Source organism: Micropterus dolomieu, linkage group LG06, assembly GCF_021292245.1.
Source record: "Micropterus dolomieu isolate WLL.071019.BEF.003 ecotype Adirondacks linkage group LG06, ASM2129224v1, whole genome shotgun sequence".
NCBI lineage: Eukaryota > Metazoa > Chordata > Actinopteri > Centrarchiformes > Centrarchidae > Micropterus > Micropterus dolomieu.
Window position 1 is genome coordinate 26,929,111 of NC_060155.1, and position 27,441 is coordinate 26,956,551.

General features: G+C 40.3%; 2 protein-coding genes across 3 annotated transcripts in view; one reads left to right on the forward strand and one right to left on the reverse strand.

Annotated features, from left to right (window-relative positions):
• Positions 1–3,832, forward strand: part of xrn1 (5'-3' exoribonuclease 1) — a 28,562-nt gene extending 24,730 nt beyond the window's left edge. The window contains exon 41 of the mRNA XM_046050978.1: positions 70–3,832. Within this exon, the coding sequence (XP_045906934.1) occupies positions 70–417 (348 nt within the window). The 3' untranslated portion in view covers positions 418–3,832. The remainder of the gene's footprint in view (positions 1–69) is intronic.
• Positions 3,833–4,098: 266 nt separating this feature from the next.
• The window catches only part of col15a1b (collagen, type XV, alpha 1b), a 45,408-nt gene continuing 22,065 nt past the window's right edge, over positions 4,099–27,441 (reverse strand). For both annotated transcript variants that reach the window (XM_046050980.1, XM_046050979.1), the window contains exons 13-42: positions 27,317–27,379; positions 27,076–27,228; positions 23,543–23,596; positions 23,081–23,116; positions 22,807–22,935; positions 22,545–22,604; positions 22,421–22,456; positions 22,103–22,144; positions 21,771–21,833; positions 21,082–21,117; positions 20,109–20,192; positions 19,703–19,768; positions 19,227–19,262; positions 18,853–18,915; positions 18,606–18,695; positions 18,037–18,072; positions 17,783–17,836; positions 16,510–16,566; positions 15,834–15,893; positions 12,528–12,609; positions 12,370–12,395; positions 11,622–11,720; positions 11,255–11,399; positions 11,103–11,161; positions 10,640–10,771; positions 10,286–10,384; positions 8,698–8,772; positions 7,951–8,148; positions 7,596–7,711; positions 4,099–6,860 (exon numbers count right to left, since the gene is read on the reverse strand). In XM_046050980.1, coding sequence (XP_045906936.1) covers positions 6,638–6,860; positions 7,596–7,711; positions 7,951–8,148; positions 8,698–8,772; positions 10,286–10,384; positions 10,640–10,771; positions 11,103–11,161; positions 11,255–11,399; positions 11,622–11,720; positions 12,370–12,395; positions 12,528–12,609; positions 15,834–15,893; positions 16,510–16,566; positions 17,783–17,836; positions 18,037–18,072; positions 18,606–18,695; positions 18,853–18,915; positions 19,227–19,262; positions 19,703–19,768; positions 20,109–20,192; positions 21,082–21,117; positions 21,771–21,833; positions 22,103–22,144; positions 22,421–22,456; positions 22,545–22,604; positions 22,807–22,935; positions 23,081–23,116; positions 23,543–23,596; positions 27,076–27,228; positions 27,317–27,379 — 2,472 coding nt within the window. In that variant the 3' untranslated portion in view covers positions 4,099–6,637. The remainder of the gene's footprint in view (positions 6,861–7,595; positions 7,712–7,950; positions 8,149–8,697; positions 8,773–10,285; positions 10,385–10,639; positions 10,772–11,102; positions 11,162–11,254; positions 11,400–11,621; positions 11,721–12,369; positions 12,396–12,527; positions 12,610–15,833; positions 15,894–16,509; positions 16,567–17,782; positions 17,837–18,036; positions 18,073–18,605; positions 18,696–18,852; positions 18,916–19,226; positions 19,263–19,702; positions 19,769–20,108; positions 20,193–21,081; positions 21,118–21,770; positions 21,834–22,102; positions 22,145–22,420; positions 22,457–22,544; positions 22,605–22,806; positions 22,936–23,080; positions 23,117–23,542; positions 23,597–27,075; positions 27,229–27,316; positions 27,380–27,441) is intronic.

Below are 27,441 nucleotides of genomic sequence, written 5' to 3' on the forward strand. Positions count from 1 at the left end.
TTGCTGTTTTTTATGGTTACATCACAGTCATGGTAACCCAGTTTACCGTTTTTCCTCTGACCTTGGCAGGTGACTAAGAAGCGAGTCTCAGCCAACAAGAAGAACCAGGAAACTCGAGAGTTTTACAGCGCTGCCCACACTGTGTCCAGAAACCAATCACAGAAAGCCCAGAACCAACTCTCTGGCCAATCACAGGCTCAGAGCCGTAAAGTCGAGCAGCCACACCAACACATTACCAACAGCAACCCCTCCTCTTCCAGTCCTGGTTTCGTAGACGGCGTTTCCACAACAACAGCTGGCCCGCACACGCCCCCTCGACAAAACCAGCCAGCAACAGGCCACACCCCCGGCTCCGCCTCCAAGAGGAAGCACAGAAAGCTGGCTGTCAACTTCGAGGCGGCTAAAGTCTCTGAGTGATGAGCAGCTGTGTGAGTGACAGAGAGGGGAGATAGAGTCGTACTTTGTTTAAGCTGCTGTTTTAAGCCTGACTCAGCATCTCTGATCAAACCCCTCATCAACTTGAAAGTTTCTTTTCACTCAACGTTTCAGGGTAGAAGCAGCTTCAGCTGGGGCAAGGGAACTTTTTTTTGTTGTTTTGTCTAATGTTACGCATTAGGCAACTCAAAACACAACTCTGTATCAGTCATCATCAATCACACGACAGAGTTCCACTCTCCCTACACCTCTTCTCTGTCAATGTAACAAAGTCTGCCAAACCTGGCTGTTGTAGTACAGTCCCCTGGAGATGCTGCCTTCTTGCTCTTGTTTGTGGCCAGTGTGAGCCTACAGGTTTGCTGTACAGGTTGCGGCCATAGCTTCTTCTTTCTTTTTTCTTCTTCCTGTATTTCTTAGAAGAGGTTCATTTCGTGAATTCCTCTTCCTAACAGAATTGAGTCATGTCTTATTTCTTTGAATCATAATGTTGGCGCTCCAGTCCGCAAACTTAAAGGAAGTTTATTACAGCTTGCCTATTATTTTTGTAGCTCTGGCTGTTCATTCTGTCAGCTGTGTTAACTGGTTGCTGTGATCACGGAATTGGGGTAACATTGGTCCAGCGGGGCAACAGATACGAGCAGTTTGACGATCATATTAAAGAAATTCCACGTTAGTCAAATGTATCTGAAGGAGAAAACAAAATGATTACCCAAACTCTGTTAGAAACCTCCATCCACAACCTTTTTGCTGTAGTGAGCGCACATACAGTTTTGGTGTGCAGTGAGGGATTATGAGCGAAATATCAGAAGCGGTAGCCGGTCTGGTGGAACTGAGTTTGTGCACGGCCTGACCGCTTGTGTTTGTTGCCTCCTTTGAACTATTTTCTGTGATGTTGCTGTGTTCCATGATCTTATCAGATACTTGATTACAAAGTTATCATAACTGACAGAACCACTGGCCCGATCAACAAAAATCAAACCCACGTTGTAATGCAGTTTTCCTTCAACTGCGTGAGCAGCGAACTAAGTACAAATTGGGAAAAACAATCTTCTGACAAAATGTTCTTACAAAAACATAATTCTATCCTTTGATTCACATGTTCAATGAGCTTGGTCCTAGCAGTGAAGAAGGTCTGGGGAAGTGAAACACTGCCATTAAAATATGCATTTTGAGGGAAAATCTATGTGGAAGAAAAATAAATGGATACAGTAGCTATATACTAGTGCCACCAAATCAAATAAGTATCTGAGAGGAAAACACAAAGACGTTTTTACAAAATTTTCTGTTTGGGCATTAATGAAGCCTGTAATAATAATTAGTAATGTGTGTTATTTCTCCCTGCCCCCCCTGTCAGTCTTAGCACCGTCCATCTATACTTCTTTAAAAATGTTGCTATGTATGTTTACAGCCCAGAGGCAGGAGAGTTTTCACTGACATTAGCTTCTGCTGTTGCCTTCGCTTTGGGAAGCACAGGAGGGCTCACGGCAACGTAGACTGAGAACATACCGGAGGGCGGATGTGCTTAACGTTTTGGAAAACCTCCTCATTTACATTTGGATCTTGGTTCTCAGAGACATGCGTCCATGGTAGAAGCCCTCCTCATAGTCTAGCCTCAGATCTGCACTGCAGTGGCAGTTACTCCCTGCTTTTCCTAGTAAACGTAACACTAAGTCATTTACATACATCTTTAGAAAGCTAGTTTGAATTCATATGATGCTGTGTTGTCCTTGCTTTGTTTTTTAGGGGGTTTTACTGTATTAATTATGCATAAAAACGAGCCTTCTATAATGACAAACTAATACAGCCGCGTCGTCAGGTTTGGATCAGTGGTGTTAATCAGGCCAACATTGATTATCTGTTTTAATGTTTTCCTGTGTGTTGTGGTCTTTAAATCCCATCAATATTTATAGCCTTTTTATTTCTTTCAGACGTTTGATGCCTTGCTGCATTTTTATACTTTTTGTAGAGTTTGTTAACAACACAGCCAAAGTAAAAAGTTGCCCCCAGCAAACACACACACCGACCGCACTTGATGATATTGCCAGTGCATGCAGAGCTGGTTCACACCAGCACAGAACCCAGAATCAAATAGTGTTCAAATGACCAGATTTGTCAATTTTTATTTTTGTAAACTGGAACTTGTGAAAATGTCCATTTTAATTTGATTGATGCAGTCAAATACTAATCAGTCATATTTGTTGAGTTCTGTTGGACCTTACAGGTTACCCTTACACTGCCAGATTCCAAAAGCAACTTGATTTTTAATTGAATAGTGCCAGTAGATTGTGGTTGATTTTTACACGGGTGCAAAAAAAATATAGCTTTTTTTCATTTCTATTTTTTTTGCTTTAAAAAAAAAAAAAAAACTATTAAGATTAGACTTTTTTTTTTTCCTTATGAATATGGTCACTCACACAGTTTATAATACTATGCACTTTTGACATCTTAAATTGAAATACAAACCAATCAATTAGGACTTTATTTAGAATTGAAGAGTTCTGACACATGACTGATGTCACATACAGTATAGTTTATGTTTGTCCGAAGTTTTCATTTCTATGTGAAACTTGTGGTGTTAACAGTACTCTTCAGGGGTGCACAGCTGATAATTATGAGCTTCCTTTGCAACTTAATCATTATCATCAGTTATCTGAAGTGCAAATATCATTAACGTACAGAGGTGACATACGTACATAACGGTTGAAAATAGGCTATTTTTGTATCTGTGTAAATGCAACCCTAACAGCATAGTAACTGTGTTGTATGGTGAGTACTCATATATTTAAAACACTTATATTTGCATTATGTGCCCACTAAATTGAGTCTCTCTTACATGCTTATGAGGAGGTTCTTCCAATTTTCTGTTGGTGGATTTCTCAAGCTGTTTGGCTATTTTAAGTTCGCTTTATTGTACTACTCTATACACATCTGGAATTAACTCACACAAGAACACATACAGATGTCTCCATTTTAAGGAACTGTTTTTTTTTCTTTTTCAAGCCATGGATTTTATGGAAACCCTTTTTATATAGACTTTGTCTTGGGGTCATTTCTAAGCAATCTGAATAATGATTGTTTCAATAATGTTTGTTGTGGAGCTCCATTGATGGAAGCAGCTGTAGCGACTAGTAAAGTGTATTTGTTTTGAGGGAGACATGCATACAGTGTTTGTTGTTTTAAGGCTCATATCCTTATGCCGGCCTCGGAACTCAAGTCTGTAAGGCTCTGGTGCAATAAGGGGAGGTTTCTGGACATTTAAGCACACCTGTTGTGTATCCGTTTGGTTTTTGGATATGAAACGAAGTAGAGAATTCTCGATAATAAGACATAATGACTTGCTGTTTTGATTCAGGAATGTGCTGTACATATCAATTTAATTAAAGTGCATCTTTTGTTACAACATGGTTGTTTCTTTTGGCCATCAGAAACTGTATTTGGTGCCAGGTTTTCATTGATTTTGACTGTTGCTAAATTCATGTGCTATAGAAAAGATCCCAGAGACGCACACAAAAAAAACTTTGTAGAGCAGAAACATAAGTGGGATCTTCATATGTCATATTTCAATGTGTGTCCTTTTATACCACAAATTAAAAACAAAACTTGGGAATAACATGTCTAGGTTTGAATGGACATACTTTAAAGGACACTGAAGGAGTCACCACATTAAAAAAAACACAAAATAAGACATTTATTCAGTGAGCGTCAGTCAGTACAGTTTGTTTTTTTGTTTTTTTTCAGAAGCTCAGGTTTTGTTTGAACAGTAACATCATGATCACACATCAGGAAAACTAAAATCAAAACATTTCAACCAGGCCTATGTCGTGTTTACCGGCAGAACACTGGAACTACATCTCAATTAACGCTTGGTGAGAGCAAATCATTTAGTGTGCATCATACAAAATCTACCTCTACAAAGTAGTGAGTAAAAAAAAAAAAAATATCATTTGGACAACACATATATATACATGTTCCAACTTCATCAAATTCTGAAACTGAACTTGCTAGATTTTCACATACATCCTGCTGTATAAATTAATGAAAATCACATATTGATTAAAACTAAACTAAAGCACTGATGTTGGTGTTGAGGCTAGTTCAAATCGCTTTGTTGCAAGCAACAGGTCTGAAGTTCAACAGAAAACAGGGGGAATAAATGCTCATTTGGACTTGAATTTGTAAAGACAATCCATATTCAATATTGGATTATGGGATGCCAGTTAGTAATGCATTAAACTGATAAACAAAATGCAACACAATGTAAACAAAGCTAGTGAGCCAACAGCTTTTCAGTGGGGAGTGCAACACTCCAATTACAAATGAAGCCTTCAATATTATCCATGTATTTTCTCTTACATTTGTAGCCTAAGCAAGTGAAGCCTCTTTATAAACACGCCTTGGTTCATTTAATTTATCTTGCACGACTAATGTCATCTTGTTTCATATCTGGCGATTAAACAATGAGAGAGCAAATCTTAGTGGTAAAATGTTTTTGGTAAAAATCCAGCCAGTTTTGTTTTTTTATTTTTGGAGGTGGGGCGTTTCAGTGGCCTGAAAAAAAAATAATGCTGGAAACAGAAGTGACGCTGTGATAGATTGACTTTGAGGAAGTAATTTACATACAGTTTGTTTCCATCTTAGAAATGTTTGACATTAGAGTGTAAGACTCAAATTAAAAGGTCTGACAAAAGAAATATCTGTTGTCAACAAATCAGACCAAACAACCATGAACTGATCTGTCCGTCTGTGCGTGTGTGTGTGCGTAATATGCCATACAGCTCCATTGTCGTCTCACAACTTTTAAAACGCATCGGTGAAGCCACATTGCTCCACTGGATGACATGTTCCTTCATCACCATGAACACACATGTTTATTTTAAGTCAGTCCCACACACCTTCCTGCTTCCCAAAATACTCACTAGAGCACCAAATGTGGATTAATCCACAGCTGAAAATAGTCTCCCAATAAATTTGGTAAAGACTTCAGTTACCCGCTGTTTTAGGAAATGACTGCACCTTTTCAAAAAAGAAAGAGTATATATGTGACCTGTTTTTAAAGATTTACATCTTCATAAGAAACCGAAGGTCTTGTGACTGAGAGCCACAGACAGGGTGTGTAATACATTAGTTGTCTTCGTTCTTTCCACGGGGCTTTTTGAGAAGGCTGCCAGCCTTATCTCCAGTGTATTTTTAGCCTGTCTTGTCACATGTCTTCAAAAACAGCTAGTTTTGATATGCAAGACTTAAGTCTAAACTACAACACTATCATGTTTAGAAATGAGGTTTAAAATCTGTAAATAGACCATGTTTACCCAAAATTCAGTAATGCACCTATGTACTGTTATAGACAGCCAATAGTTTTCATCCCATTAGCAATATGAAAATCATTTGGCAGATTTATTTAAGGTGTTTAATCCATCAAGGTGAACATCAAGTCGACCTAACATGCTAGTGTTGTGAGGTAATGCACACTTCTAAAACCAATCTACACCTGAACCGCATCATCAAATAATAGAAACATGACACTGAAAAAGAATTATAACGCAGAATTGATGTTCACAGTGTTGGACCACACAACTAAAACAAGATTTAAGTTGTCTGGTAGTTCATTTTCATACTGTAGGGAAATAGACGGGAACCAATGGCTGCATAAAACTCTGAGAAAAATACTCCAAAAAATCTAAACCTATGAAAACGCATTTGAAAATGTAAAGTATAAAGGATTTTTAGTTAAGAAGATAAAACACTGTTATGGTCTGTTAAGGTTTTCAGTTCTACTGATATCTTTCACTTCAGCAACACACACTGTAACACAGTGTCCTGTGTGATGACATGCTATGCTGTTACAGGTTCATAGTGAATATAAATACTTTTAATCTAGACTGGGACGGACGTGTGAAGTGTCGGATTACATATTTGGCACTAAAGATGAAACTAAACAAAGTGAAACTTTGCTTGTGTGTAGGCGCCTGCTTCTACATGTTAACGTGTATTTTTTCTGTATGTATGAACACACAAGTGCCTGTTGTCTGTGTACTTTAATGTAATTTTTACGCAATGATATGTCAACATAATGTGTGTATGTGCCTGTATGTGTTTCCCATTCAAATTAAAATGTATGTGCACTGTCACATTTTCTACTCTGCACGTTTAGCATGCCTGCATGTGTGTCTGTGTGAGCGTGTGCTTCCTCCGTCTTGTCTCTTCAGGTCCTCTTTTGATGTGTGTTCCCCACGTATGTGTTCTCTATACACAGCACTATGTAGTGGTTGGAGCAGGAGCGGGTGTGTTGTCCTAACAGTCGTCCTGTCTGCAGCAGCGCAGCCTGGCCCGTCACCGCCATGTCAGCCGTCCTCCACGCCTCGCAGTAGTTAGTGGTCAGACGGATGCCCACAGCACTGGAGCCGTGCCAGACCAACTTCTCTGGCCTGAGGGAAGAGGGAGAGAGACGTGGTGAGTGGAGGTTACATGGTTAACTTTCAGTCAAGAGGGGGAAGGAAGGATGACAGCTGGGGAGATGAGATTGAAAGAAGGAAACGAAAGATAAAAAGAGACACATTTCAAGTCAAGTGCAAGTGATGAAGTCCAGAATGTGAAGTGTGGAGCCATGTAAATCCGGCTTCCCCAGTGGTTAAGACGGTGCTGCAAACTAAGAAGAGCCTTTCTCTGCACACATTCTGGTCTCCTCCCACAGTCCAAGGACATGCAGGTTAGGTAACTGCAAACTCTTTAAATGCCCATAAGTGTTTAGAGATCTGCAAAGGACTAAACATGACGTGATTCTTTTTTCTTTATGCCACCCATTACTGACTGTTAGCTTGGCAGGCAAATGCAGCACATTACCAACACTGTCTATTTCCTCCCTCCTCTTCACTTGGTCACGTGTACCTACTTACATGGAGGTACACGATTGGGACAGAGAGAAACATTTAAAAAAAAAAAAAAAAAGGTGATAAAAACTGCAAGTACTGGCATTAAAGCTTTATATCACCTACAGTCTTGCTGCTGCCTGTTACGTCGTATTTAGTAGTTTTTTCACATTGATGGCTATGGCAGGTATATGGCATTCACTACTGGCCATTTCAGTGACAGTTGGTGTCCATGTGTCTCATAAAATTATCAATTTGGATGATCGGCTTTCTCACACACACTCTCTCACTCACCATGCTGGGTCAGTCATCACGTTGCGTCCATCAAAGGAGTAGATGGGAGTGGATGGGTTAAATATGCCTCCATTCCCAGAGAAGATGGACATCCAACTATTGAACAACACTTCACCCTGAGAGGAGAGATGAATAAAACTAAACTTTATTCTCAAAAGAAGATGTCAACAGGAAGCATATCATCTATTATGATTTCTTAGTGTAACTTTAAAATGTATAGGAACACAGTGGGTGACAGTGTTTAACCCCAAATGAAAAATGAAAAATCTACCAAAAGGTCAGAAATAATGTAAGAACAAAATAAGAAATAAGAAAACAGCTAACACAACAGCATCAAATATTCATTTCTTCTCACCCTGAGATTAACCACAGGCATGTTAATGCGGTCTGCCTTCCTCACGATGGTCGCCAGGTCCTGGAGGTGTGAGGACAGGAAGGCCCTGTAGGTGGCTGTCAGCCCCATTGAGCGTGCCTGCTGGTAGCACTGGAAGTCTGCCCCCCGGATGCCACGCATATCCCCTTTCAGCGGTGTGTTCAGTGCTACCAGATGGAGCTAGGATAAGAGAAAACCACGGGATGATGTTAAAATATACTTGGTCCTAATTATTTATCACAGATCTGGTCAGAGTCAGGCTGGTGTGGAGTAATTTTACGTACCTGGATCTGGTAAAGAGTATGTACAGTATACTGTTAGGCCCTCTACTCTGGCTTTGTGGGAGCTGCTGTGTTTTCTCTCTCCTTTTCCTGTTGTGTGGGTGTGTTTGTGCTTTGATCAACTCTGTTTCATATACCTGGTTCCTGATTTACCTCATCGCCAGATCCTAGACTATGTGTCACAGTCAAACACGCTACTACATTGTTACTTATCTGTTAGCAACCTTCTTTAATCACTGTCTCCTGTATCACATAATATCACCGTCTGGACCTGACCCCTGCCTCTGTTCCACTCCTGCCTATGTGGACTCTGGATCTCTACCTGCGGATAACTAGACGCCTAGTCAGCCTGGAATCTCCACCCCAGAATGTATACTAGCCATAACAGTATACATGTATGTATGCGTCAGTAGGTCTGTGTAAGGGTGTATGCGTTTGTTACACTCACCCCAGGTACAGCGTTGAAGATCTGTGGTAGTATGTTATAGCTGGGCTGATATCCTCTACTGCCCTCTTGAAGCTCCTGTCCAACAAGAACTTGTATTAGTAAATTGTTGTTGTTTTGTGTTTTTTAAGATTTCTAAATAATGTAAGGTGTTTCCAATTTTTTATATATATATATATATATATATATATAGAGGTTAAATTGAGGTTAAAAAAGTGGCGCTCTACATCCTGAGGGTGTAGCTTGTGGTGCCCAGCCGGTGGGGACTCCGCACACCGCTACCGGCAATATTTCTCTGTGCAACAAACTGGACGAACTTCAGCTTCTGGTGGGGGAAAACAGAGACTTTTGTTCATCTTCTGTTCTGTGCTTCACGGAGAGGTCAAAGAAATGGACCAGTGAAGCTGTAGAGGATCTTCAGGCATGCTTGGACTGCACTGACTGGGATGTTTTCAGGACTGCTACCAACAATCTGGATGAGTTTACAGAGGCTGTGACGTCCTACATCAGCTTCTGTGAGGACACCTGTATACCAACACGCACCAGGGTGAGTTATAACAATGACAAACCCTGGTTCACAGCTAAGTTCAGACAACTGAGGTTGGAAAAGGAAAAGGCGTTTAGGAGTGGGGACCGAGCCAGGTTTAAGGAGTCAAAGTACAGGTTTAGCAAGGCGGTGCGAGATGCTAAACAGCTGGACTCTGTCTCCCAATCCAACCTGAAGCACTGTGCGGATCAGCTGTCTCCGGTGTTTACAGACGTTTTTTGCCATGTGCCAGCCTGCTTCAAAGCCTCCACCATCATCCCTGTCCCCAAAATACCAAGGACCACGGGACTAAATGACTACAGGCCCGTCACCCTGACCTCTGTGGTAATGAAGTCTTTTGAACGCCTTGTGTTGTCCCAACTAAAATCCATCACAGACCCACTCCTGGACCCCCTGCAGTTCGCCTACAGAGCCAACAGGTCTGTAGATGATGCAGTAAACATCGCCCTTCACTACATCCTTCAGCACCTGGACTCCCCAGGAACCTACGCCAGGATCCTGTTTGTGGATTTCAGCTTTGCTTTCAACACCATCATCCCGGCCCCTGGTGCAGGACAAGCTCTCCCAGCTGAACGTGCCTGACTCCACCTGCAGGTGGATCACAGACTTCCTGACGGACAGCAAACAGCACGTGAAGCTGGGACAAAAATTTGTCTCTGATTCCAGGACCATCAGGACCGGATCCCCTCAAGGCTGCGTTCTTTCCCCTCTGCTCTTCTCCCTGTACACCAACACCTGCACCTGCAGTCCCCAGTCTGTTAAGCTCCTGAAGTTTGCGGACGACACCACCCTCATTGGGATCATCTCCGGTGGGGATGAGTCCGCCTACAGGTGGGAAATTGACCATCTGGTGACCTGGTGCGGCCAGAACAGTCTCTGAAGACTGTGGAGATGGTTGTGGACTTCAGAAAGAGCCCAGCCCCAACCTCGCCCATCACCACTGTGGACTCCTTCCACAGATTGTAGCTGACACCAATCATCCCGGTCACAAACTGTTTCAGACTCTCCCCGTGTGTGTGTGTGTGTGTGTGTGTGTGTGAGAACCTGGCTGTGGCTCCTGTGTGGTTTGCTCCATTCTCCAGGTCTGCTGAGGGCCTGAGACGCTGCAGAGGTGGAAGGTCCATCCTGGATCGTCTCTCCAAGCTGAAAGGACACACACACATACAGAAACTGTTTAAAAGCTCAAATCCTATTTTATTAGGGTGAAAGGCACCTTAGATGATTGGAGACAATCTTAGTTACTGTACCGTAGGAATAGCTCTTTGTATTCAGAGCTTGTAAAGCTTGTGACGGGTGACAGGTTGACGTATTTTATCCTCAATATAAGACATATGATCAGACAGTCCACACATTGACCAAACAAACAAACAACAACATGTGCAAACATGAAATACACACCTGGATTTTGCGCCAGCCATTGTTTACTCTGAAGTACAGCTCTCCTCCCCTCTCAGACACGTAGGCAAAGGTTCCTTCTGCAGCTCGGTGAGTCTCTCTGCTCAGAGCATTGATTGTCTTATAGATGGTCACCTGAATGTAAGCAACATCACAGCATCATACTAGCATTATTTACTAGTAAGAGTATTTTTTTCAATATCTTTCCACTACAGATACATTTGCTCTGGGCAACCCTGTACGCAGGATAAGCGGTTGACGATGATGGATGGTTGGATGGATTTCTTATAACAAGTGTCAGTATTAATCATGGTAAAATAAATTAAAAGACAATGTACTCGATTCACAAAAATTAAGTGAGAGCACTGGAACTTAATAAAGGTAAGTATATACTGTATATTTCATGTAGCGTACAAGACAGCCATAGACAAGTGAAACTACAGCAGATCAGGGGCAGGTATCTTACCGGGTTGGCATATCCTGGAGAACCTGGTGGGCCGGGAGGACCAGGAGGGCCGGGGACAGCTGATGATGATGCATCAGAAATACAATTCACCCACATGCGAATAGATAAGGACTATAACTTCTGGTCTAAAACACATACGGATGTAGACATACCCGGTTTATATGCAGGTACAGGTCCTGGGGCTCCAGCAGGGCCAGGAGGCCCACGGGGACCAGGTCGTCCGATCCCAGGGGCTCCAGGCTGGCCTACAGGACCAACAGGTCCTGGGGGACCCACAATGGACTCACCTTTTGGACCCTACAAGAAGTTATCTTTTAATTCCTCACTGCATTTTCAAAGTAATGTTTCATTTGATCTGAACATTTTCACCCTCTGGAAAATGTAACCTCAACAGAATATCCAACAGCAGTAAACTCTCAACATAAGGGAGCTGCAGTGATCAGCAGCATTAATCACAATTACTCATTCCAACAGTTACTAACTAATTTCAATAGTATTTTTGTAAATATTAGAACTCACCACGAGTCCTGACCTCCCAGGCAGTCCTGGAGGGCCAGGCAGACCAGAGTCACCCTTCTCTCCCTTCTGCCCTTGGTATCCCTGATCACCTCTAGCACCCTGAGAGATCCACAAAAAAGAGACAATGGTGGAGAAGATCAACGCCTTTTAAAGACAAGTTCATTAGTATCGAAAAGCTTATTTCATTGTCAATATTGAGACCAGTCTTGGATTTTTTTTTTTCTATGAAACTACTTTTTGGATTATAAAATCCCAGTTAGCGAGAGGGAACAACAATTAAACTATTCTAAATTAAATTAATATGAACTCTCTTTTAGCTCTGTTTTGGTCACCACCAGCTCCTGAGGGAAATATCTGTCTCTTTAGCTGCTAAATGCTCCACTATGTTCACCAGCTAGTCGCTAACTTTGTCTGTCTGTCGTTTGCCACGGGGCAGGTAGCGCTCATGTATCTGAAAGAAGCTGCCTGCTGCTGGAGATGAAGTTGATGAGAGCAGTGCGAGGGAACCGAAACAGCAAAGCTGAGGGCCATAAAACCAAACCGAGTTGAAAGACACTGAAACGCTGAGTGAGGTAATAATCACCTGTGGGGGTGTCACTGCTAGCGTCCCCCCTTCACACAACACATATAAAACATTTATCAGTGCTCCTTTAACATGACATGAATCCTCACGCCGGGATAATATGTTGATAAAAAATGAGCAAGGCCTTTTATTAAGCCTTGTATGAAATGATAAATCAGTACTCACCACGATTCCATCTGGAAATCCAGGTGCTGAGAAGATAAAATGAGGCGATATAAATGCTACAAGTTCCTGCAGTCATTTAGCATTTAAAAAACGAGTTTTTAAGCAAATCAGTTTAAAAAGTAATCGGGACCCAGGATGTGTCTGTGGCAAAGTCTTACCAGGTGTGCCTGGCTCTCCAGGTATTCCCTCGTCTCCTTTGTCTCCTTTAACTCCAACTGAATCTCGCCCTGTCACTGACTCCTACACACACACACATATTAACATGACATGGACACCAGCACATTTGTGACAGCAGACACAAAAAGTCAACACAAATATACAGACTCCTGACTGCATAGAATTAATAATTTTTTTAGGCAAACATCTGTAGAAGAACTTGTTAAATATGGGGTTATGATAAAAAAAAAGACAGATGTCAATAGTTAGACCATGGCTGTCAGCACAGCAAAAAAACACCTGTTAAATACAAGGGATGCACGACAGCAGCATGTACAACCCTCGTTTTGCTGTGGAGGTTAAAATACAAAAGGGTTAAAACAGGCTGTTCCAAATGTTCTTACTAAACAGACGTTCACAAATGAGAGTGAATTTAAACTATTTTTTTCATGGGGGAATGTGTTTTACAGTAAATTAAGTCTATGACTTTCTGTAGGCTCCTGCCATCACAGTAATAACTGTCTATAGAATCATACAGCTCAAAAGAAAAATGGCCTTCCAATCAAATAATCATAAGAGAAAGACCAGATAGCCCTCCACACTCTTGTCATCAGCATGACGTTTGACTATAGTCAAATCACTTTCGACTATCACCTTGAGATGATTTGTACATATCACAAAAGATTCACTACCACTATCACTACCCCTCCCATTTTTTAGGGCCTTGGCAAAATTTGTATGAAACTGTAACAAAGTCACTAAAATGTGTCCCTAATTAGATTATTAATACAAAATCCTAATAATACAATATTGATGAATTTACTGTAAACTCTGGGAACACTTTCCCTTTTTACCTAGGAATTCTGGCAGTGGTGGGAAGTGAGAGTTAAAAATCGCTGCAGTAGTTAAATATGTGGTTGCTCACATATTTATGTTAGTTTCTTTGAAAAATTCAACAATTAACCAGGCAATAAAAGTCATAATAAGATTCAAAATGTATCTTTAAAATGTATAAATCAGCCATATGATACAAGCTTTTTCAGCTTTAAAAAAAACAAACTAGGCGGGACCGCAAGATTCAGACTCCTAATTACACTCATCAGTCAGGGGAAAGTTTAGACATTTATTTTCATACATTCATGGAGGATCCCGTCACCACACCTAAAGCATAAAAAGGTAAATTTTAAGAAAAAGGAGCCAAATTTCAATCAGAATACCAGAACCTTTAGGGTCCAATCTTCATAAAATTCTATATTTCCATTAAATTTCACATTCATTTAGGAATCAGCTGTCAAACTTTGATCTATATGTAACTTGCTACTACTAGAATGTGTGTGTAATCCCTCATAGAGCCATCCACCAGCATCACCAGAGCCCACAGATGACACTTGAAACAGAAGCCCAGCACCATGAGAGTAGACTGTACATTTCATTTTATCTACAGTGGTGGAAGAAGTATTCAGATATTTTACTTAAGTGAAAGTAGCAATACTACAGTGTAAAATTACTCTGTTAGGAGTAGAAGTCTAGCATTCAGAATTGTATTTAATTAAAAGTTCAAAAACTTTAGCATTAAAATTTACTTAAAGTACCAAATGTAAATGAACTCATTATACAGAATGTCCCAATTCAGAATAATGTATATTATATTATTGGATTATAATTATTATTATATATTATTATAATTATTCATAGTGATGACAATAATGTGCATAAAGGTGGGGATAATTTTAATTACTTTTTAATACTACTGTGTAACTTAATCTATAATAATATGTCAGATTTTATTTGTTTATTTTAATATTTTGGATTAATAATCTGAAAAGTAACTTCATAAAGTAAACGTGGAAAAAATAGTTCAGTATTTCCCTCTGAATTGTAGTGGTGTAAAAGTATAATTTACTCAAGTAGAGTACAAATATCTCAAAACTGCGCTTGAGTAAATGTACTTTCCAGCACTGTTTATCTAGCTGATGAAAGGCAGGACAGAGTTTGATATATCTCACTTTAAATACAATCAATTAAGGAAGGAGCTTCAGCAATATAGCTTACTTTTATTAATTGATTGAACTGAAAAGTGATTTGGCACCAACTCTGATGTACATAAAGTATAAGATGAGTATCAACAATGATTCTTTTTTCTCCTCGCCGTCAAAGGTTCACCCAGCTTCCGTTTCCCTGAGATGACGTGGACGTTAAAAACAGACAAGGCAAGCGACACACTTTAAAAAACCGGCATTAACATTCGTCCTGGGTGCTCAGGTTGGATTTTGCAAACACACACTAAACAATGATGTCAATGAACCCAAGATGCACTGAAGATCGGACCAGCCACATCACATTTACAGATGGCTAATGCGTCCTTAATCTATATCTAACATCTACTTACAACACATTTTGCGTATAGATCAATTTACAGGTATGTGTCAGGTGGGTAATAAGGAATACATGTCTAGATACAACCTGTATACAAGAGGAATGTTAATGTCTGATAAAATGAGACCAGACCCACAGATCAGAGCCAAGAGGGAGGAGAGGAGTAAATGAAGGGCGGTAACAGACGGGGGAGATGGGTTACTGTTTGTAGCCCAGACCAGAGAGCTGCCATGCTGCTACACCCACACACCAACAGAACCACCGGATGGTCCAATTTCAAACTGAAACAGACCAGTCAGATGGTCCGACTCAGACTTACTCGTCCCTTTTTGCAGTGCGGTCTGGGGCGCACCGGAAACACTGTCTTTAAAATTCAAAGAAGTGTAGAAGTAGCGTAATCAGTCTAAATTATTCCAACTATTATCTGGAATGAGGCAGGTCAAACACTGAACTGTACATGATCTTTACAGACACACACACACAAAAAAACACACTCACAAACTGGCTTCAAAATATATTGGTGCTCCACAGACTGATACAGATCTATAAACATGTTTGTATGTGATTCATGTAATTGATATCGATAGTTTTTAGAAACATTTGACAATCCGTGTGAAAACTTCTAGTACACATTGGCACTACTAAATATGTATAAGTGATGTTCATTGATGGTCTATGAAAGCCAAATCTGTTATAATAATGCAGACTGTCAATAAAAATACTGGATTCTGGATTTCTGCCATTAAAATGCATTTTGCATTTATGGACTTGTTTTAAGCTATGCCCAACATACGTCTCTGAAACAAGCCTTTTAAGTAATCCACTGTAAAGTGTTGACTGTTTATCATCGTCATCATCATCATCATCCCTGTCCAACAAACTGAAAATGGCAAATAAGGGAACTTAAAAGGCGTCCCCAGGCAGAAACTTACTCCGTTCAGCCCAAGAATTCTTCCTGGAAGTCCAGGTGGACCTGGAGGACCTGGAGGTCCCTGGGGGAGAGAGAGTAATACAGAGAAAAAGAATATTATCACATTAGTGTCAGTGACCCAGTTTCAAAGTGAAGTAAAAACTAATTTAAGGGACAATAATGTAATCTAAAGGGTTACCCCACCACCAAAATTCACAGAAAAAATTCACCACAAAAACACAGCCTGCTTTCAAAGATGTGTTTATATCATTAATGCTTGTAAAAACTTTTGTCTTATGTATAGGAATGGTTAAAATACATTTGTCATGGTCCTGCCGTGCGTCTTCCTCATTCCTGGTGTTTTCAGCTGTTCTCCCTTCCCCTGCGTTTCTTGTTGGTCTGACCCTGTTGTTCCCTGTGCCTCAGGTTCATTCCTTGCCGGAGACCTTAGCTTATGCCTGTTTTATCTCATCTGTTTCCTAGCCAAGCTCACTCTGCCTGCCTTGCTCCACCATTGAAACTACAATCAAGATTTCCTACTTGCATCTCTGACACTGAGATTAAATCTATATTTGAACCTTTGCCATAATCCCTTGTATGTGTTCTGCTTTTTGGTCTATAGGATTGCAAAACCTAACAACATTATTGTTTAGGGCTTTAACAACAAGAAAATCCCAGATCTTTCCTTTTCCTCTTACCGGTTGGCCAACAGAGTCTCCTTTGTCACCTTTCTTCCCGGGCATACCAGGCCGTCCCTGCAGTAAGAGAAAGAATGACACACATCAGACAAAAAGGCCTTGTGCACAGTGTGTACTGCAAAGCATGATGTGCTGACATCCTCTAGCTTTGAATACTTCCTTTAGTTGCTTTGTATAACAATTCCACACCTGGAGACGGATTGATGATGTTTATATTGATTACTTATAAAAATGTAAATAATTAGACAAACTGGTGTGTTCTCTTTCAGCTCTTGTCCTAACAAAACTTCTCATGAGCCAGGCGAAGCATCGAGCGACACATTGGTGCTCTTGCCCGTGTTTAGGGAAAAAAAAAGTTAATAAAAATCCTTGATCATAAGCTTGATTAATGCATGATATGATCAACACTGTAAGTGTTGCATGCTCAAATAGTCATCTAGATTAAAAGGCAGGATAAACCCGACAAAAAAACATGGAAAAAAAGGGCACTTTGTAAAGTCTGTGCTGTGCCGTCTCATAGACGTGGCTCTCATCAAATAACATTAACCCTGTCCAGCTGCCTCTCCCCACCCTGTCATACCTGAAAAATAATTTCCACCAGTTAATGCGATAACTTTAAATAGTTAATAGATAGATAGATGAATAGTTAATTTGTTTGCTTCTGCGCTATTAGTAAAGAACTTATTTTTTGCTTTCCATTTAAAGCATAGAATGGCTGGCTAGGCAAGTGTGTGTGTTGATTTCCTGCAGCATCTTCCTGGTCTTTGTGAATGCCCCCCATTTTTACAGTCAGTTTTCTGGGCATTTCTAGGAAGAAGGAAAGTTTTCATCCTTTCCCCTTCACTCCTGTCTTTGCTCTGACTGCTTCTAGCACTTTCTTTCTCGCTGAGTAGCGCAGAAATCGGATCAGCAACAGTCCGGGAGGCTGGTCCTTGTCGATTGGAACCTCGCTCATATGATCATTTACTCAGACATGTTCACATGTGCTTGTGTCTACCATTAAATGCATTTTTGGTTTTTGAGAGATCTAGATTTGAGAATCAAACATAGGTAATGAGTCTCCCCGCTGAGAAGTTATTTGAAATGAATGAGTTAATGATTAAAAATCAATAAAATTTAATGAATAAATACGATGTCACTTGGCACCAAGAATTTTATTTTAAAGAATATATCCGGGTCATGCATTTATCAGATTGAGTTTTGAGTATCAGACTCTGCGCCTACAAAGAGGATGTTCATTTTCTGACATACACAACAAATACAAGCTACTCACTGAGCGACCAGGGAAGCCATATTCTCCTTTTTGTCCAGATGGCCCTATTGGGCCCTGAAATAAACAGAAAAACAGTGATGAACATGTCAATTATATGTCTTCACTGAACTCTTTTCCCCAGTATTTCATAACAATAAGAATAAAGAGATTTGTATATCGTGTCCACATGAACAAATGAGAGTTTATAAAAAATAATGATGATGATGATGATAAAACGTTTGTAGATATTAATGTTCTATTTAAACTGGACTCACCATAAGTCCGGCAGGTCCAGGGAACCCACGTTCACCCTATGTAATTACAAAGCAGTACATCAAAATGTGAGATGAGAATGCAATGAGGATGTGGCATGGGATTTACAATATTGGCAGTGATAAACATAACACACAGTATGAGTCAACTTGTTTTAAACTACTTCTGTCTCTACAATAATAGAGGGAATACCCCAGAGTTGATCCCAAGTCAACAAGTTTCAAGTCTCCAAAACTTTGCATTTGTTAGTACTTAGGATCTAGAGTGAGACATATCTTGGGTGTTTTGGCCCTTGTGCCACCCTTGTTACTGTGTTACAATCAGCACATCATCACTAAATGCTGCTGCAATACCTAGAAATTTAGAAAGGTCCATTATGAGGACTAATAAAAGTAGTTGGTAGATATTTTTGACCTTGATTAATTGGAGCGTTGATATACTGCTGCTCAACTCTTTATTAAGGGGCCTAGCATGAAGGGGCTAGACCATGAAAATGACTGTGCAGGTGTTACTTTATTAGATGTATAGTCTTGCTGTCATTTGCCACAGTAGCATCAGGATGTTCTGGTACCTTGTTGCCTTTGGGCCCCTGAGGGCCTCTTGGCGCTGATAAGATGGATCCGTCAGCAGCAATGGTCACCCCCGGCTCTCCCTTCTCTCCCTGAAAGAAAGAGAAATGTTTATATTTTCTACATATACAGTCGGGCCTCTTTGTCTCATGCTACAACATTTTCAAAATGTATTTTGAGACATGATTTTTTGTAATAATCCAAATTCTGTTTTGCAGCTCTGTTAAAATCTTGGGGCCAAAATCTCACCTTGAACCCTGCTGGCCCCTTGCTACCTGGAGGGCCTATATCTCCCTTTGGTCCCCTGGGGCCCTGCAGAGGGATGAAAGGATAGTGAGGCAGAGTTGGGAGGTTTAGCGAGCATTTTTAAAGGAATGCTTTGGAGCTTCGTAAATTCCACAGATTAAGTAACCTAAAGGAAAGGAAAAAACTCCAAAGAAATGGCAGCACTTCAGGTACCTACCCTATTTAGCCCAAAGACAGCAAAATTGGAATAAAAATACAAATGATACATTGCTTTTAATTAACTGTTGCATCTTTGTTCATAAACTGAAAAATGCCCATGCACTCAATTTTCAATCAGCAACTGATACAAATGCTCAGAATAAGGTAAATGCTCTTACAGGAAATCCAGCTCTGCCAGGCAAGCCTTCAGGGCCCTGCAACACGCAAATAAAACACACACACACATACGCACGCATGCATGCATGTGCAGACATTAACACAGATGTAAGCAAAAGCAGTAAGGCTGGGTTAATGATCTTTTAGCCAGAAATTACATTCTCATACACAGCACCATCAAACACACCTACATTCAAAGCACTACAAAAATGCAGTAATGATGCTAAAGTAAAGTATATCATAGAGTGATACAAGGGTTGAATTGCTATATTGTATGTAATATTACAGTTTATTGTAGGTCAAATGTATATGTTAGTAACAGCTGTATCTTTTTGCACTGTCACAGATGTGAGTAGTGGTAAGCTATGTGTCACCCTCCTTCTGCCCTTAATATTAGCTGTTAGCTGTAAAACATTTGCGGAAGGAGGCAGCTAACATCTTCGAAGACATTGTCACACAATAGCTTTGTGTTACGCACCATGGGCCCTGGTGGTCCTCTGATCTCTGTGAAGTTTAAGATACCATTTGTAACGTTGAGCAGCAGCTGTGGACAGAAAATGCAATGAGTAAGTTTGGGCACTGTCAGCATGTTTTACAGATTTGAAAATGCATTATATAGTATAAATGAAGTTCACTGATTAACTTAGGTACGGGAGCGGGGCCACGCCTCAACCACACCTCCAATCACCTGTCAAGGCTACATACACCGCTCCGCTCAGCCTGCCCCGCTTGTTTCAGATTGCTCAATGCAAGACAGACAACGATCCACGCTCAGGAGCACACGCTTAACAGCACGCTTGTTTCAGATCGCTCGACCCACCCTCTCTCTGCTTCAACTAAATTAAACTTTGTGTGTGTGTGTGTGTGTGTGTGTGCGTGCTTACATCCTGCAGACTACTGATAGATCCAGGAGGTCCAGGAGGCCCAGGTGGTCCTGGGATACTGCGTCCATCAACACCTCGATCACCCTTCAGAACACAAAACATAGAATTATTAGTCCTTTATTAATAAATCATGTAAATGAAGAGTAGACCATCTGGCTTGGAAGGCAGAGGAGACAGGAGCAAACAGGCTGAAGAAACCAGTTGTGCACAAAAAGTAAAACAAATTATTCACGCTTTAAGTTCATGTAGAAATTGTTGGCAAAGAGTTGCTTAGTTACACTTCCAGCTGTTCCGATGATCTATTTTCAATGTCTGATCTAAATAGTTTTCTCTCCTGTATTTATGACTTACACATTTGTGAAAACAGATGATAAAAAAGGTTTTGGCAAAAATTTTTTTTTTAAGTGAACGCCAATTAGAATAAATTTCTAGCCAAAATAAACACATGTCAATAATGTTACATAACTTGCTTAACACACAATATATGTACCTGTTTAGAGAGCATGAAGAAATTAAAACTTGCCTGATGGACAACCAATAAGGTTTCAGAACAGTGATTCACAAACCAATGGGTGACGTCAAGGTGGCTACATCCACTTCTTTTATACAGTGTATGTTTAGGACATGGGGTAGTGGTCCTGACAAAAACAATTTACCTGCCAAGACTTTTTTTCTCCCCTCCTTTCACATATGAACAAATAAAGTAACTAAGAACGTTTTTCCTTGCAAAACTTGTGTTTTCACCTACCAATTACATTTTCCCACCTTTTTCACAAATGAAAACAAAGCCAAACAGCTAAACAGTGAGCTGAAACTCAGTAAAGCCAAGGGATTCTCTGTAGGTTTATCACTACAAGCGATCCATTTCAGATTGTTTTCATATTGTAATTTGGTGTCAAGAAGTTAGAACAAACTGAGAGACTCTTAATATCTACTTAATGCCCACGCATTATGTTTTGTACAGCAATCCTACCTTGGGTCCTGGACTTCCTTTTTCTCCTTTGGCCCCCTGTTTTTAGAATAAAAATAAATTAAAATGTCATTAATGTGTTGTTACCATTATCTAGAAACCATATTATGATTAAGGGTGATCTGAAAAGACAGTTTATATAAATGTTTTTGGGTTTTTTTTTGCATTATCACAGTTTACCTGGCAGGATCCAGCATGCAAACATTTACCTGTTCAATGTTTATTAAAACATTCACACATTGTCAGCAATTTGTTGGGAGAATTTCAAGCTACAAGCGACCAAACTAGCCAGCTGGCTACTACTTGCACCATGAACTGCAAGTGTGAACTTTTTTTGGCTTTGACATTAGCCTAACACAAATGAATCACATCACTAACTTTACCCAACACTGATTGGTACAGTTGTTGATTGGTAAAGTTTTTGCTAATGCTAAGATGAAAATTACTGTCTCAACTGCGACCTTTGTGAAGTGCCACAACCACTGATTGGGAAGTGCTCAGTGTGTTTAGTGGATTAATTACCTATCCACAATTACCTGTCCACATTATCTGCTTATTTTTAGCCTTTGGTCAACCTTGAACAGAGCCTTTTCACTTCCATGAGTGACCAAACTACTTTGCAACCAGTCACTGCAAATGTAATGTAACCAAGAATCATCAACACATTTGTTGTGTAAACACCCGCTACTTACCCTAGCGCCTGGTAGTCCAGCAAGACCCTGACGACCCTCTGGTCCTGGGTCCCCTGGATCACCCTGCAATCACACACCGCATAGACAGAGTTGGCACAAAGGCAGAACAGAGCAGAAGTGATTTCACGTGTTAACCTAGTTCATACAGTAAATAAGGAGAATTGCTTTGTGTTTGTGTCAGTACACTCAGATCATAAAAAGACCTCTAAATTTAACAGCTACTGAAAACCATATATTAACAATAAAGACTGAGAAGAGAGAAGATAATATACTATAATATATACTATATACTATAAGAAATCTGAAGCAGTGCCACTTCAGAATCAGCTTACCTTGACAGAGAGCCCTGGAGCACCTGTGGCTCCATCCTCACCCTACAAAAGACATGAGAAAGCATCTTCAGCTACAAGAACAAGAAATACAACATGTATGCAAGGCCACACTACTATTATTTCTAAGAGTACAGTCTAGACCTGGTCTATATGAAAAATGCAGAGAGATAAATACTGTATTGAATTGGTGCTATAAAATAAATAATAAATAAATAGAACTACTTACAGAGAGATATATACGGTATATTAGCTATTAAAAATAGAATACTTTCTGTAAGCCTAAAGCATTCATTTAATGCATTTTCATAAATGGATTACCTTAGGTCCGGATGGGCCAGGTAGGCCAGGGGGACCCTGAAAAAAAACAAAACAGAAATAACTTGCTGTATATGAAATAAAATATACTGTCTACATAAAAACACACACACACTCTGGCACTTACCTGTGGGCCTCTGACTCCGCCTCCAATAAGCAAGTCACTCTTCCCAGATCCCTCCATGTCCTGAAAACAAGAAAACAGTCTGATGTTACACATTGACCTGAAACCTTTTAGACCCATGAGATCAGGAAGATGCCATCAGTTGCTCCTCTCTGCTCTAAAGTAACCTGTTATTCCATCTTGGCTTACTGATTAAAATAGTTCTGTATGGGTTTGTCAACAGCAGAGACTTGTGTGTTGATGTGCATAGATGAAATGGGGTCACCTCTACAAAGAATTTGGTTCCTGGAGGTCCGGGGGGGCCAGGGGGTCCTGGGGGACCTGACGGCCCTGTCTTCCCCTGTGGACCAGTAGGCCCTGGTGGCCCTGCCGTACCCACAGACCCACATTCACCCTGCAGAGATAAAGAAAAATGGGAAACTCCTATTGCTAATAAACAAAAAAACCCAGACATTTGTTTATTTTGAGGATAAAATAAAAATATACACCAGCACATGGTGCAGTAGATTTTTATGGCTTACTGTTGAGTAATATATTACCTTTGGTCCTGCTGGCCCAGGTAACCCTTGGTCACCCTAAGAATGTAAAGAAGGAAGGAAGAAAGACGTATTATTTTTATAGTGATTGCTTAATTACTATTATTTACTATAGCAGTGGGGAAACTGAGACTATATAAGATCAATATTTCTAAAGGCAGTCCATACATGATGGAACATGGACATCAAACAAGGTTAGATATGTGTATAGTATAAAAGATTATGAGAAAGCTGCTTGTAACCAGTATATAATCACAAAGCCATGGTCACTTGAGTTAGTCCAGTTCCAAAAATGGTCACTTGAGTTAGTCCAGAAAATTGATGAGTAGGGACAGCTTTACGTTCTGTCCTGTTGATATCAGCATCCCCCTCTGTGCTGAATCACAAAAAGCAAGAAGGGGATGGTCTATGTGAATTTCATGTATCCCACTCAAGCCAGGACACAATCCATGTTGATGACAATACCTTCCTTCCCACAGCTCCTTGTAGACCCGGATCCCCATCTTTTCCTGCTATACCCTGGACATACAAATACAGACAGACACAAGTAGAGGTAGAAAAATAAAACATCAAAATCAAAAGTCACAGAAAATATGCTAGTATATTAAAACAGAGCAACTGGATGTTAAGCTGTAATGTTGACCCTTTAGCCATTCCAACAGGGACCAACGTCAAATCCAAAGGTGCCAGTCACTTTAAAGGAATACTCAAATTCTTTGGGAAACTGGGTCAGCAGTCAGTTTCCTTAAGTGACAGGATCATCCATGCCAACATTTTTCTGACCGCACCACATACTAACACTTTAGTATAGATAGTGTTGAGTGATGGTTGACTAGCATCACGGTCAAGAAAGATCAACTTTATTGATCTTAATTTTACCACCTGACGGACGCAGAGCTGACAGAATTGGCTGCATTAATTAACAAATTAATTCAACGTTAATTTAAATGTATCTCCCATTTAGCCCCTTGTGCTGGAGACTGAGACTGTTCTGACAGCCTGCTGTCGTTCAGCAGTGGAGTCAGCAACCTTGGAGGCACGGATGATTTTGTCATCTGTTTTCTCATCACTTAAGAGGAAAATTGAAGTTATTAAACATTCAGTGTATTCCTTGTATAACTTTGCAGCATCAGACCAAAGTACAGCAATGTTTATGTACAACTGTTTTGTACAAACTGACAACATAGTGTACCAGAGGCCTGTACCAAGGCATACTGAATTATTAATTGCTGATGCGTGGCTCATTAAGTTACTGGCTACTAAAATTCTATACTTATACCCAACTACTGGCGGAGCCGGTTGATCCTTTGAGTACTTAAATCCAATACAGGATATCTTGACTACTGCTACTCAACTACTGACCAACCTGCCATTAAATCTTCTGCTTATATTTATGTGTAAAGGATGAATCCCTTGGTGACCCCATGACCTCTTCTCCAGTGGCACTGTCATGTCAAAATCTTTACTCGTCCAACAGTTGGTCAAACATTGCACTATATTCAGGCCACAATGTCAGCAGGCAGGTTATGATAACATTTGTTAAGCACATTCATGAGAATAATCTGTTTAATGGGCTTTCCTCTTGTGCCTTAGTTTCAGTACTGGTAAGGCTCACACTGTGCTTTCAGACCAAAGGCAAATTGAGGGTTGGAAGTTGAACTACCTGGCGATTTCTGAATATGCGTCTGTTACTTTATTCCAGCCATCGTTATACTTTACTGTGAACAAGTTAGCATAGCATAGCCCTGATCGATCTGAACCCCATTCAGAAAACAAACATTTTAAAAGTTGTTGTCCTGCTGTCTCACTGACAGACCTGACAAAGCATGAATTCATATGTTTAACAAATCTGCATCATGCTGTAATTATTTCGACATTAGTTTGATCCGTTTATTTCAACTAAATCACAGCAAATTGTTTACTTTAGGTTCATACAGTTTTAGTAATCACGGGTTGTGTTCATTCGCATTATTGTGTTGTGTGTGAACACTTGGCAGTAGTCCAGTGATAAAACCCCAGCAAGGAAAGCAACGCGAGGATTAAACCCGCGTTTGGTCTGAATGTGCAATGCAAATTGTCATTATGTTATTAGCCTGTAGGAACATTGAAGTCTTGTTATCATATCATAATGGGAAATTCAGAGGCTGCTCAAGGATATTTTTAAAAATTAAGCTAGGTATCAGTTATAAATAAAGTTTTTCTGATAAATGTAATAACTCAGTTTTAGATCACATCTGAGCACATCAGTATGCCTTGGTACTGTGCATTGACTGAGAACATCCAATATAAAGCAAGATACAAAAAAAAGCGAAACAGATGAAAAGGCAGATTTGTTCCTTTACCATGTTGTATGAAAAATGCAAAAAAGGCAGCTAAAATTGAAGTTATTGAGCAAGTTTGTGGTCAGTTCCCTTCAGTTCATTCACCTTGTCATGAAAAGTGAACTTCACACTGAAATGTTTCATTTGGTAATGACAACATTTGAACTGAGAGTAAATGAACCAAAACTAAAATTCCAAGCAGGTCATACAGTATAGTTAACATATGTAAGCAATGACACTGGCTGCCAGGGGGATTATCAAGGGGCAAAGAAAGCAGCGTTACCTACCACACACTCACATACACAGAGCACTTCAGTCAGCCAGGTAAAAAGAGCTTCAGTTTAGCCAGCTGCCAGCCCGCAATAAAGACAACATGGTTGGAAACAATCTACAATCATCAGCCTGAGCAATGGGGCAATGTGGGGCAAAGTTAGTCTTTATCACGGATGTCACTGTTATAACAAGAAAAGAGCGCAACTGATTTGAATAAAACACTACAATGGTCTCAGATTGGCATTTAATATTGTTCAGTATTGTAGATGAGTGTTGCTTCCTCAATACTCAGGCTTCTGACTGTAATTCTGCCTTCTGATAGTTTGCTGGTTTACCAAGCAAACCAGGACAATGTACCTCGCCTGAACCCCAAGCAGAACCAAAGTCGAGCCCAGAACCAGATGCAAAACTGGATTCAGAGCGGACCCCGGAACTGAAACCAGAGCCGAGGTCAGAGGACAACTCTGAACTCAAACCTGAACCATCAGGCCCAGAACCACTAAACCAATCCTCAAACATCTGAAACAAAGTGGGGAGAAAGACGAGGTGGCAGGAGGGGAGCAGAAATACAGGTAGAGGGAGGATAAAAGACAGACTGGTCATTGGCCGTGACACACATACATATTGATCACTACAATATGATTTAAGAAGAAACTTGAAAATTGAATTGGAAATAGAGAGAAGATTTAACTAGATTTGGATAAAAGCGTGTAACATCATAAGAGACTAACTGGGGAAACTAAAAAAGACAGACAGTACACAATGATAACAGAGACAGGAACACAACAACACAGCAAGTAAAACATGAACGGAAAGTATTAAATGAGTAAATATGTACACATAAATAATGTCATTAAACAAACAGCAAATCTAGCAAAGAATGCTATAACATATTTTACATTATTCTGGCATTACATTATTATTATTATGTTTTTGTGTTGCTTTCTCTGTGCTGGAGTTATTTTAAGAACTTTATGGCTTTATCCAGTTTGTTATTAAATTTGTAACAAACTTTATCGTGCGTCTCTCCGTTATACTCCCCCACAAAAAAAAACTGTTTTCAATTGTCAAGCATAGCCTATAGTTTTTCATTATATTCCAGTCAAATCTGATGTTCATTTATAAATTTTGCTCATGGATCGTGGTTACTGAATAATGATGCCTGCGCATCGCTTTGAACGCAGTATAGGCCTATGTCAGCTGGTTAATTTGCCTAATCTTTGCAGGTGGAAATGCACATAACAGTGGACTGAAGCGACCTTTTAGTTCCTTGAAAAGAGATCCAGGGACTTACAAGTCCCCGGTACTTTTCAGTACAAAGACAGGTTTGCAGGTCTTTCTTATGTTTGTAATACCATTAAACTGAAAGCTGAACGCTGTACGTCTTTCAGCCGGGTAACTTACAGGTATTCCAGGTTTGCCTGGGAGCCCGTCTCTGCCAGGAGCACCGGGTGGTCCAACAAGCACTGGATGTAGGCCATCGGCTGTGTCAGACGATGACATGTTATGTCCAGGGGGACCAGGAGGTCCTGGAGGCCCTGGTAGACCGGGAGGACCCTAGTGGAAAGATAGTATTTACTTTTATCCTTTTTTAAATCTTTTAAATGATCAACTATCCCATCTGTCGCTGGAGCCTTTCTCTTACCCTGATGAGTTCAGTGTCGCTATCCAGGTCTTCAAACCCAGAACCCAGGGCATCTGCTCCATACTACAACACAGATAAACAAAGAGTCTGTTTGTGATGCTTCAAACATCTTGCCTTTGCTCTGG